Genomic DNA, 11,747 nt, shown 5'->3' with positions numbered 1-11,747 from the left:
CTCCTGGGGCAAGTCCACTCCTCAGATGGTGGGGGTCTATCAGGCGCCCCGGACAGGGAGAGGGTAGGAAGGCTGCTGGGTCCCCAAAGTGCCATTCCCAATGCCTGGCATGAAGTGGCCACCCAGCAAGTGTAGATGCAGCTGCTGGAGGGGGCACCCCCCCCAACATGCCCGCTGCCTGAGAACCAGAGGAAGGTGGGAGGTGGCGGTTCTGGGCATGGAGCACGGGCTGGTGGCCTGACATGGCACTGCAGGTCCCTGGGGACCCCCTCAGCAGGGATTGTGGGCTCCCGCGGCCCGTGTCTGCCACCTGCATATACACCTGCCCTGCGGGTGGCCGCACCCCTGCTCCCCAGGGTGCCAGACACGGAGGAGGGCTGCGGTCCCCCAGCTCTCAGGGATGAGCTGACCTGAGAGGTGGCCTCTGCTGGGGTCTCCCGCCCCACGAGAGGAGGCTGCAGCTCCCTGTCGGGGCTCCCCTGCCTTCCCGGCTTGCAGGGGCCCGGGCTGCCAGCTCTGGCGGCCAGGGCGGGGGAGGGGTCGCCGCTCCTTCCTGCCCCCCAGCCCGCGGCCTGGGAAAAGGCAGCATATTGAGGCGCGGGGTTCCCAGCATCAGGCCCCGGGATGCTAATGAGGGGAGCGCGTTCCCACAGCCCGGACATTGTGCGGGCCGCCCACCTGCTCCTCGGGGAGCGCCCATTGTGCCCGCGCCAATTCACAGGCAATTTAGCGTGCGCTGATGGGCCTGCGCCTTTGTGCGGCCCGCGCGGCCATTGGCCGCCGAGTGTGGGAACGGCCGCGCTGCCCTGGCCCCAGGCGCCAGCCCGCCGCGCGCGCCTATATAAGGGCCCGCGCACCGGGCCCGGGACGCGCCGGCTCGCCCGCCCGCCGCCCGCACGCATGGCCCCCAGCACCGTGGCCGTGGAGCTGCTCAGCCCCAAAGAGAAAAACCGAGTAAGTGCCCGCACCCCGGCCGGCCCGGCCCGCCCCGCGCCCCGCGGCCCGCCCGCCGCCCCTCTGACGCCCCCTGTCCCGCAGCTGCGCAAGCCCGTGGTGGAGAAGATGCGCCGCGACCGCATCAACAGCAGCATCGAGCAGCTGAAGCTACTGCTGGGACAGGAGTTCGCGCGGCGCCAGCCCAACTCCAAGCTGGAGAAGGCGGACATCCTGGAGATGGCCGTCAGCTATCTGAAGCACAGCAAAGGTCAGCGCGCTTCCCTCCTCGCGCTCCTGCCCGCCCGCCCGGCCCGGCTCCTGCGCACCCGACCACCCCGCGCGCCCCTGCCCGCCCGGCCGGCCCCGCGCGCTCCTGCCCACCCGCCCGGCCCGCGCGCCGTCCGCACGCCTCGCGCGCCCCTCCCCGTCCGCCCCGCACACTCCTGCCCGCCAATCGGCCCCGCGCGCCCCCGGCTCACCGCCGGCTCCCTCCCGCCCTCCCTGCAGCGTTCGTCGCCGCCGCGGGCCCCAAGAGTCTGCAGCAGGACTACAGCGAGGGCTACTCGTGGTGCCTGCAGGAGGCCGTGCAGTTCCTGACGCTGCACGCGGCCAGCGACACCCACAGGAAGCTGCTCTACCACTTCCAGCGACCCCCGGCCGCGCCCGCAGCGCCCGCCGCGCCCGCCAAGGAGGCCCCGCCTGCGCCCGCGCTCACCCCGGCCAAGGCCGCCGCCGCCGCCGCCGCCGCCGCCCGCCAGCCCACCAGCGGCCTCTGGAGGCCCTGGTGACATCCACGTCCGCCCGGGGCCGGCCCGGGCCCCTGAGAGGAGGGCAGCGCCCCCAAGGCGCGCTTCAGGCTGCGGGCGGCCGGAGGGTCATTCTCAGAGAATGTGCCGCGGAGCCTCGGTCACTGGGTCACTGCGGGCCAGGAGGCAGCGGCCAGTGTCTGACCCCCAGGGGTCGTTCTGTGCTTGCATTTCAGCAAGTGACTTCTGAGAAGTCCCCGCCTGGGCGCGGGGTGCTATGACGTTCGTAGGAGCGGGGGCGGCCCAGTGCCTGGTCCCGCCAGTAGCCGGATTCCGGCCCGCCGGCCGCGTGCGCGCGGGCACATTTGCCTTTTGTAAAGGCAGGACTGGGGTGCATCCTCATAGGACAGAGGCAGCTGGGGGCGGGGGCAGGGCTCGGTGTCTATGATCCTTACAGGATCCACGAGCGGGTGGGTGCGTGGGGCACGCTGGTATTCCAGGGACTGCTGTGCAGATGCTAATAAAACCCAAATCTCTAGACGGCGGCTGCGTGTCTGGTTTCTGCTGCTCTGCGTGTGCTGGGGACCCGACCTCGGGATGAGGGGCCAGTGCCTGGCTGGAGGCTGAGGGGGAGGGTGTCACGGGTCTGGGGGAGGGGCTGGAGGCCCGGAGGAGGCGGGGGAGGGAGGCACAGGCAGGAGTGGAGCCTCAAAAGGCAGACGCCAGGGGCCTATTTTTTGTTCGGTGGTGGGGGTGCACCCAGTGATGCTCAGGCATCAATCCTGGATGGGGTGCTGGGGACTGAACCCTGACTGACTGCCCGCCAGGTGAGCGCCTGAACCCCTATCCTACGTCTCCCGCCCACCCGGCACTGGCCTCTTGCTGCAGCAAAAGGGGTCTGCTATGCGCAGCGGCCTGAGGCATTCTGGGTTCACTCCCAGCAGCTACCGGTAGAGTGGCGCTTGTGTCAGATGGGTGCCAGGGTGCTGGGTGAGTCTGCAGCGAATGGTGCCCCAGCGAGAGCACAAGGCGAGATGGGAGAGGGGGTGGCAATCCGTGTCCTGAGTCCTGGCACCAGCCGAGTTCCCGGGCTCTCTGCTCAACACCCCTCCCGCCGCACAAGAGCCCCATCTTGTCCCCCTGGCACCCCTGCAGGCCAGTTTGGGGGCTGTGGGGCCCAAGGAGAAGGAAGCCCAGCGGGGAGGCAGTTCCCACATGCCCCCGGCAGGCAGGGGGTGGCCACGGTCAAGCCAGCCTGGCATCCTCCCTGTGACCCTGAGGTGCTAGTCAGCACCCCTGCTCCAGGGCGTGGGTCAGGGCGTTCCCAGAGCCCAGCTGGCCGCCTCCTGCAGCATTCAGATGCAGAGGTAACGGAACACCTGGGGGACAGGCGCCCAGCCTAACCCTGGACTCTTCCGCAAAGTGCCTGTTTCTCTGAGGGACATGCACCCAACCACAGCCGCACTGCTTACCAGTGCCCTGGACTGCCAGGGCCCCAGCTGCCCAACCTTCTCAGCTTGCTCCCAATCAACTCCCATACACTCCACCTGGCAAAAAGACTGCCTCCTCCAGAGAGACTCCCCAGCAGCTTTTTCTTGCTCTCCCTGGGACACTATTAACGTTCATCTTGCACATCTGCAGGCATAGCTCTATTCGGGGGAGGGGGGCGTCCAGCAGGCGGGGTCCCGACTCCCCCACTGTGCAGGGGACTTTTGGCACCCGTGATCCTGCATCCCCAGGGGTTAGAGCAAATGGCAGAGCTCCGGAACGCTGCGAATCCCGGCTTAACGCACTTGGGATCAGCATCTGGCCAGTGGCGCGACCGAACAAAGATCGGGCTCCCGCTCCTGCGCCGCTGCGGTCCCGCGCCTACTGGACCGGAGCCAGCCTGGGAGCAGCGAGTGCCGCCGCCGCGCGCACCCAGCGGGCGCGGGCGCAGAGCGGGCCGGTCTCATTAGCATACCCTCGCGGGGCGGGGCCTGGCGCCTAATATATGCGCATACATCTCCATGGCTAATGAGCTGGCCGGGCACATTCAAAATGGCGGAGAGCGGGGCGAGAGGCAGCGGCAGCAGCGGGGACAGCCTGGACAAGAGCATCACGTTGCCCCCCGACGAGATCTTCCGCAACCTGGAGAACGCCAAGCGCTTTGCCATCGATATAGGTGGCCGCGGGCGGGTGCCGGGAGCCGGGCGACGCGCAGCGGCCGCGGCCGCGGGTGGCTGGGCCGACGGGTCGGGGGCGGTGGCAAGGACGAAGGGCGGGGGCGCCGGCTGGCGGCGCGCGCGCGGCATCACGGGCTTTGTAGTCCGCGCGCGCGGCCTCTCGGGACTTGTAGTCCTTCGGCCGCCGGTGCCGGCTCTCCGCACGCCGGCCAGACTACAGCTCCCGGCAGGCGGCGGCGGCTGGAGAGGGGCGCGTCGGGCGTCGTAGTCTGCGGGGTGGGGGCGGGCGGCCCTCGGGCCTCGGGCCTGGGGCGCTGGGCCAACTTGGACAGGAGGCGGGCGAGTCGCCCACTCCAGCCGCTGGGCGCCCAGCCCCGCGGGTCTCCCCCGGGGGCCGCCCGGTGCCCGACCCCTGCGCCCGGGCCAGACCCTGCCCGCCCCAGTTGGGCGAGGCGGGACTCTCCAGCTGGGCCCTGGCGGGGAAGCGGCCAGCCCGAGGCAGCAGCTACCTGGCCCTGGCACCTCGCGCCCGCCGGCCGGCACGAGCCTTTGTGTTCAGGCGCGGCGCCTTCCCAGCTCCCCCGTCGTTGAGTGGAACGCTGGGGGTGTCACTCCCAAGGAGGGAGGAGCCGTGGCGGTTCCCCTCGCCCACTGCCCACGCCTGCCCTCCCCGTGTCCTGCCTCGTGCCTCCGGGGCCCCGGAGCAGCCTGTCCTCTGACCCGGCCAGGGGCTCCCGGACTGACGGGCCGGGACCCTCACGGCAAACTTTACGGGTCCCGTGTGTGTCGGGGCCTCTGCTGGGGTGCAGATCTGCACCCGGGTCCCCACGGCACCCCCTTTTCTTTGTTCTCCACCCCAGCATATCCCCAGGTTCCTCCTCGTTAGAAGTGGCAGTGCTGTCTTTCCATTGAGGTCCCCACAGCCACCCCCATCTGTCCCCAGCCAGAGCCAGTGCCGGCCCCTGTGAGCCTGAGTGGGTCAGGTCTGGGCAGCAGGAACTCCCGAGGGTTCTTCAGAGCTGACCGAGCCCCTTTCCAGGGGGCTGAGAGGTTGGGGGGCTCACTCTGCTGTGCGCCCCAGGTGGCCCCAGCTTGAGGCGGGTGCACTGCCCTGCCTGGAGTGGCCTGTCACACGCCCTCAGCTTGCATCAGGTACATTCACATAGTCACCCACGTCGCTTCTGCTGGCTTCTGGGGTGTGCGGGAACCTGCCTGGCCTGGGATGCGAGGCCGAGCACAATGGGGAGGGCCCCCTCTCCGTCTGTCCCAGCACTTGGGGTACAGGGCTGTCTGCTGAGTGTGCAGGGCCTCACAAGAGCCCTTCACTCCATCCAGGGACACAGGTCCTGGCTGCCCCTCTTCCCTGAGGTTTGCTGGGCGGGGGCCAGTGTGGCCAGGGGCTGCCAGGGGGGTGGAGACAGGAAGACGCTGGGTGCTCTGTGTGTGGAGGGGCCCCGGGTCCGGGTTGCAGGGAGGGTGCATGGCGTGGGCAGGTGGGCTGAGGCTCTCTGCCCACAGGCGGCTCGCTGACCAAGCTGGCCTACTACTCCACCGTGCAGCACAAGGTGGCCCGCGTGCGTTCCTTCGACCGCTCAGGACTGGTGAGTGCCCACTGCCTGTCCGCACAGGCCCCGCCCCTCCCATCACACCCGCAGGACCCCGCCCCCCACCTCACCCACTCAGGCCCTGCCCCCCCATCTTACCCACACAGGCCTCACCCCTCACATCTCTTCACAAAGGCCCCGCCCCTCGCACATTACATCCCTGCCCATCTCTGCAGGACACTGAACAAGACCATGAGCCCCCCTACGAGATTTCAGTGCAGGAAGAGGTGACCGCGCGGCTGCACTTTGTCAAGTTTGAGAACACCTACATCGAGGCCTGCCTGGACTTCATCAAAGACCACCTGGTCAACACCGAGACCAAAGTCATCCAGGCCACTGGGGGTGGCGCCTACAAGTTCAAGGATCTCATCGAGGAGAAGCTGCGGCTGAAGTGAGTGGGACGGGGCTGCCCGTCTGTGGGAGCCTGGGCAGCGGAACCCCTTGGGGATTCAGGAAGGTGAGAAGGCCTGAGCACTGCACTGGCATGCAGGGGCCGTGTCCTCTGCTGCCTCCCCGCACACAGGGACTAGCGGCCTGTCACACACACAGCCGGCGGGTCCACAGGGGCAGTGGCTGCAAGAAAGCAGTGCTGGGCTGGGGGACACGGCCTCCGCCCACTGCCCGTCCCTCCTGCAGGGTCGACAAGGAGGATGTGATGACGTGCCTGATCAAGGGCTGCAACTTTGTGCTGCGGCACATCCCGCAGGAGGCCTTCGCGTACCAGAAGGATGCTGAGCCCGAGTTCCGCTTCCAGACCAACCACCCGCACATCTTCCCCTACCTGCTGGTCAGCATTGGCTCCGGGGTGTCCATCGTGAAGGTAGGGCCCGAGGAGCTGGGCTGGCGTGGTGTGTGTGGGTCCCTGCTGAGCGCCCGCCCGGTGCAGGTGGAGACAGAGGACAGGTTCGAGTGGGTCGGCGGCAGCTCCATCGGAGGTGGCACCTTCTGGGGTCTCGGAGCCCTGCTTACTCAGACGAAGGTATGGGCGGCCCCACCCTGCCCTCCCGCCCCTGGCTTCCCTCTGCTCCTGCCTGACCGGCATGGCCCCTGCTCTCCCTGCAGAAGTTCGACGAGTTACTGCACCTGGCGTCCCGGGGCCAGCACGCCAATGTGGACATGCTGGTGCAGGACATCTATGGCGGTGCCTACCAGACCCTGGGGCTCAGCGGCAACCTCATCGCTAGCAGCTTTGGCAAGTCGGCCACGGAGGACAGAGGTGTGTGGCGAGGGTGCCGCTTCCCGCTCTGGTCGGTCCCTGCTGTCCCAGTCGCCCTCCCTGAGTGCCCCCCCTTGCTCTCGGCTGCAGAGTTCTCCAAGGAGGACATGGCCAAGAGTCTGCTGCACATGATCAGCAATGACATCGGGCAGCTGGCCTGTCTGCACGCCAGGCTGCATGGCCTGGACCGCGTCTACTTCGGCGGCTTCTTCATCCGCGGCCATCCGGTCACCATGCGCACCATCACCTACAGCATCAACTTCTTCTCCAAGGTCAGACACCTCTGTGTGTCTGAGGGCGGGGCTGGGTTGCGGGGTAGGGCTGGGCAGGGGCACAGCTGGGCTGGGGGGTGGCCGGGCTGCAGAGGGCATGTTGGCAGAGCCTGTCGGAGCAGCTGGGGCACTTCAGGGGCGGGCCTCGAGGGGCAGTGCAGGGCCACCCAGTGGGCATTATTCTGTGGAAGAAGGTGGGTGCCCTAGGCTTCTGCGAGGAGGCCCCTGCGCAGCCCCCGCGGGACCCCAGGGACTGGCTGCTGAGCCCCCCACAGCTCCAGTGGCTCTGCCTGGCAGGGAGAGGTCCAGGCGCTGTTCCTGAGACACGAGGGCTACCTGGGTGCCATCGGAGCCTTTCTGAAGGGAGCGGAGCAGGACAGTGAGTGGGGCAGGACCTCTGGGCAGGGCTGCGGGGGCCGGGGGGCCCCGGGGTGGAGCCGAGAGGAGCTTGGGTGCAGCTAGTGATGAAGCCTCCCCGCTCTCTTTAGGGCCAAGGGGCCGTTTCTGAATGGGGATGGCTTCACTGAGCCCTGTACACCTCCCTTTTGCTCCGGGGGGGGGGACCCTGAGCTTGAAGGACTTCAGGGTGCACAGCCCTGAGCATGCCCAGCCCTGGGGGACTCGCCCTGCATGCAGGAGATGAAGGGGTTAGCGGGCTCTGCCTGGGTCCGGAGTGTGCTCTGGTTCCGTTTCCTGCTGAGTGACAGCGGTGGGCAGCGGGAGGGTCTGACCGGGGCAGGACGTCCCTGCCCCTTGTGGCTGGGACCCTCAGCGCCGCCTTCTCTCCCAGATCCCAACCAGTACAGCTGGGGCGAGAACTACGCGGGTAGTTCGGGGCTGATGAGCTCGTCCCCAGAGCTGTGCCCGGTGCAGCGCGCGCGAAGCGGCACGGTGAGTCGGGCGCAGGCGCATTCTAAGCACGTGCGGGGTGGGGGGGGAGGCTGAGGACGGGGTCCTGGGACCCTCGAGGGCGCCCCGATCTCGGGGTTCGGTCCCGAGAGGGCACTTGGATGAGGACCACTCGAGCCCCTGTTGCCCGGAGCGCCAGGAGATCCCCGAGCCCCTCTGCTGCTCCTCTGCTTCTCCAGTTCGACCTGCTGGAAATGGACCGGCTAGAACGGCCGCTCGTCAACCTGCCCCTCCTCCTGGACCCGTCCTCCTACGTGCCCGACACAGTGGACCTCACAGATGACGTATTGGCGCGCAAGTACTGGCTGACCTGCTTCGAGGAGGCGCTGGAGGGGGTGAGTGGGGGGGGGGGGGCAAGCCAGAGTTTGTGGGCGGGGCCTTGGGCCAGGCGGGGCGGTGGGCGGGGCCTTGGGGTGGTGTGGCCAAGCTGGCCAGCTATGGCAGCATCTCTGGTCTCCTTGCCCAGGGCCTCCTCGCCTTTGAGCGCAGCAGCTTCTGCTGCCCTTCTGGCTTTCCGGAGTTCAGCACAGTGGCACCCAGTGGAGGCTTCATGGGTTCTGGGTGCCCTGTTCCTCCAGCCTGGGCCCCAGGAGCCCCCAGACAGTCTGGGACCTCTGTCCCTACAGGGATGCAGGGTCTGGCCACTCGTTGACCGTGCTCTTGGCAGGTGGTGAAGCGTGCCGTGGCCAGCCAGCCGGGCGCCGCGGATGCGACTGAGCGGGCCGAGAAGTTCCGCCGGAAGTACTGGGACAAGCTGCAGACCCTGCGCCATCAGCCCTTGTGCGTGCGGGGGCGGGGTGCCCGGCCTCGCGGGATACAGCCACGGGTGGGCCGCGGGGTCACAGGCGCTCTCCCTCGCACTCCCCAGCGCCTATGGGACCCTGACCGTGCGCAGCCTTTTGGACACAAGGGAGCACTGTCTGAACGAGTTCAACTTCCCTGACCCCTACTCCAAGGTGAGCACCATCTGCCCTGCCCACCCCTTGGCTGGCAGCTCTGTGCCGTACGGCTCCTGACCTCGTATGCGTGGGTGGCCCTGATGGCTGAGGGAGGGCACAGGGGTCGGTCCCCAGCCCAGCCCGTAAGTTCTGAGCCCCGTGAGCAGGTTGGGTGGTCCCCCCGCTGTGGCCCTGGCAGGGGTGGGAGGCCCTCCAGGTGCTCCTTCGTGGCCAGCGTCTCCTGCAGGTGAAGCAGAAGGAGAACGGGGCTGCCCTCAAGTGCTTCCAGAAGGTGGTCAGCTCCCTGGACACGCTGGGCTGGGAGGAGCGGCAGCTGGCCCTGGTGCAGGGGCTCCTGGCCGGAAACGTGTTCGACTGGGGAGCCAAGGCCGTCTCCGAGTGCGTGTGCATGGGGTGCGGGGAGAGGCAGGGCGTGTGTCTCGTGTGGGGTGGGCGGGCCCGTGTGTCCTGGGGGTTGCCCTCAAGGCTGGCAGCTCTGCCGAGCATGTGCTGCACAGAGTGAGTGGGCAGGGCACTGTCCACTACAGGGACAACCAGTGCTTGGGGCAGCGCAGGTGCCTGTCAGCAGTGAAAATGGGCATAGAGGGCTGGGTCTGGAGAGGGCAGGGCCAGCAGTGCTGTGGGAGGGTGGGAGGGTGGGATACCCACCCCTGGCCTTATCCCCCACCCAGCCAGATCTCTATACCCCCTCCATCCCCCCACCCAGTCTTCTATGTCCCCACTCAGTTCTTATCCCCCCTAGGACCCCCTCCATCCCCCCAAGCCCTCCCCCTCCCCCCCAGGCCTCATCTCCGCCCAGGCCTCATCCGCCCCCAAGCCTCATTCCCCAGGCCTCCCCGCCCCCCAGGCCTCAGCCCCCCAGCCTGACTGCACTCAGGATCACTCTGGGGAGGCCTCAGGACATGGGGTGCTGGGGTGACGGTCAGCACACGCGAGGCCACGCCTGCCGTTGTACCCCTGCTTCAGGTGTGGGCCTGTCACTGCAGGGCTGGCCTAGCCTGTGGTGGGTGCTAAGGGCGGCTGCCCCTGACTCCCGTCCCCTCCCGCACAGCGTCCTGGAATCTGACCCCCAGTTTGGGTTTGAAGAGGCCAAGAGGAAGCTGCAGGGTAGGTGGGCACGGGGGAGGCATGGGGGGTGCGGCGCCCTGGCTGAGCCCGCCCCTGACCATGCCCCTTGTCCCTGCAGAGCGGCCCTGGCTGGTGGACTCCTACGGCGAGTGGCTGCACAGGCTGCGGGTACACGGCGGCCCGGCGCGGGCGCAGGGGGGCGGGAAGGCCCGGCTGCGCCCATCCCGACTGAGCTCCCCTTTTGTCTTGCAGGGGCCCCCTCACAAATGTGCCTTAATTTTCGCAGATAACAGCGGAGTAGACGTCATTTTGGGAGTCTTCCCCTTTGTGAGGGAGCTTCTCTCTAGAGGGACGGAGGTGAGTGGGGCTGGCCCGCGGGCACCCTCCAAGGCCACAGGAGCCGCAGGGGCGGCCAGCGGCGGGCGGGGGCTGGCTGGGCACCAGCCTGCAGGTCCCTGAGAAGTCCCCTCCCCGCAGGTCATCCTGGCCTGCAACTCGGGCCCTGCGCTCAATGACGTCACCTACAGCGAGTCCCTGATCGTGGCCGAGCGCATCGCGGCCATGGACCCTGTTGTCCAGTAAGTGGGGTGTGGGGCGGGCGAGGTGGGCGTGAGCGGGCCTGACCACCGCCTGTGCCCACAGCTCGGCGCTGCGTGAGGAGAGGCTGCTGCTGGTGCAGACGGGCTCCAGCTCCCCCTGCCTGGACCTCAGGTACCGGCCCGGGCCACCGGGGGAGAGGGCAGCTGTCCCGGGAGTAGCCCGCCCACACCCCACCTGGCCGCTGCACCCTAATTCGGGTGCCCAGAGGGCTTGAGGGTCCCCATGTGTGGGGGACACCCCCTTAGAGCCTCACGTGTGGCGGGGGACCTGGGGCAGCTGCAGGGGGGCCACCTTTCCACCGGCCTCACTGTCTTCTCCCCGAAGCCGCCTGGACAAGGGGCTGGCGGCCCTGGTGCGGGAGCGTGGCGCCGACTTGGTGGTCATCGAGGGCATGGGCCGCGCCGTGCACACCAACTACCACGCGACCCTGCGCTGCGAGAGCCTCAAGCTGGCCGTGGTCAAGAACGCCTGGCTGGCCGCGCGGCTGGGCGGCCGCCTCTTCAGCGTCATCTTCAAGTACGAGGTCCCGGCCCCCTGAGCGCCGTATGTGTGGTGGAATATACATAACAGACTCAGACTCTGTGTCCCACACTGGCTCCTGGCGTGTTGTGGGGGGCCTTGCTGGGGCCCGTGTACTGTGTCCACCCACCCCAGGGGCTCCTGAGAGCGTTTGGCCTGGCCAGCTCTCTCACACAGGCTGCGGCCCTGGGCCCTGCGTCTTGTACCCCTCCTGGCTGAGGGCACCCAGGAAGGACCCTACAGTGGGACACGATGGCCCCGGGCCCCGAAGTTGACCCCAGCTACTGGCCTGCCTGCTGCCCAGGACAGGACCCCCTCGGGGCTGACCGCCTAGCCCCTGCCCCCTTCTAGAAGCATGCAGGGAGTGGGTCCAGGAGAAACGGGTTTATTGGGGTGCCGGTCTGTACAGAGCAGAGCTGCAGAGCAGGCGCGCCCAGCGGGTGGGGTGCCACCGCATCCCCTCTGGCCAGAACGCTGGGCTCCCCGCCGCCCCCCCCACCTCCGTGCAGGCCCCTCAGGCGCCCCCTGGTGGTGATGTCACGCATGCCACTGTGGCTTGGACCAGTCACCCTGCAGACGGAACTGCAGCAGAGAGAGACCTCGGCAATCAGTCCCCCGGGCTCTTGGCCTTGGTGGCCACAGGGAAGTCCCAGAGGCCTGCCAGGGGGAAGTGGCTGTTGGGGGCTAGTCCTGGGCCACAGCCCCTTGGATCCTGGGGGCAGCCAGCCTGGATTTGCTCCTGGGACTGCAGGC

At 68.3% G+C, this 11,747-nt stretch overlaps 2 protein-coding genes across 3 annotated transcripts; both read left to right on the top strand.

Moving 5' to 3' along the window:
• Nucleotides 1-732: 732 nt before the first annotated feature.
• On the top strand, nt 733-1,724 carry HES5 (hes family bHLH transcription factor 5). Its single transcript, XM_056128461.1, has 3 exons — nt 733-954; nt 1,039-1,204; nt 1,444-1,724. The coding sequence occupies exons 1-3, from the start codon at nt 901-903 to the stop codon at nt 1,722-1,724; spliced, it is 501 nt and encodes a 166-aa protein (XP_055984436.1). The 5' UTR covers nt 733-900.
• Nucleotides 1,725-3,712: 1,988 nt separating this feature from the next.
• On the top strand, nt 3,713-11,041 carry PANK4 (pantothenate kinase 4 (inactive)). 2 transcript variants are annotated; one of them, XM_056128434.1, is made up of 19 exons: nt 3,713-3,846; nt 5,366-5,448; nt 5,628-5,842; nt 6,088-6,271; nt 6,338-6,430; nt 6,514-6,667; nt 6,758-6,939; nt 7,237-7,318; nt 7,730-7,830; nt 8,028-8,183; nt 8,516-8,628; nt 8,717-8,804; nt 9,034-9,185; nt 9,859-9,914; nt 9,994-10,043; nt 10,128-10,232; nt 10,353-10,453; nt 10,518-10,586; nt 10,800-11,041. In XM_056128434.1, exons 1-19 carry the CDS (start codon nt 3,723-3,725, stop codon nt 11,011-11,013), a joined length of 2,322 nt encoding a protein of 773 aa, XP_055984409.1. In that variant the 5' UTR covers nt 3,713-3,722; the 3' UTR covers nt 11,014-11,041. The 2 variants fall into 2 exon arrangements, with proteins under 2 accessions (XP_055984409.1, XP_055984410.1); XM_056128435.1 differs by lacking the exon at nt 9,994-10,043 and having other exon boundaries at nt 10,162-10,232.
• Nucleotides 11,042-11,747: the final 706 nt, after the last annotated feature.

This window comes from Sorex fumeus, unplaced genomic scaffold (genome assembly GCF_029834395.1).
Source record: "Sorex fumeus unplaced genomic scaffold, SorFum_2.1 ptg000064l, whole genome shotgun sequence".
Lineage (NCBI taxonomy): Eukaryota > Metazoa > Chordata > Mammalia > Eulipotyphla > Soricidae > Sorex > Sorex fumeus.
Note: the sequence above shows the minus strand (reverse complement) of the source record. Positions and strands in the feature narration are given on the sequence as shown.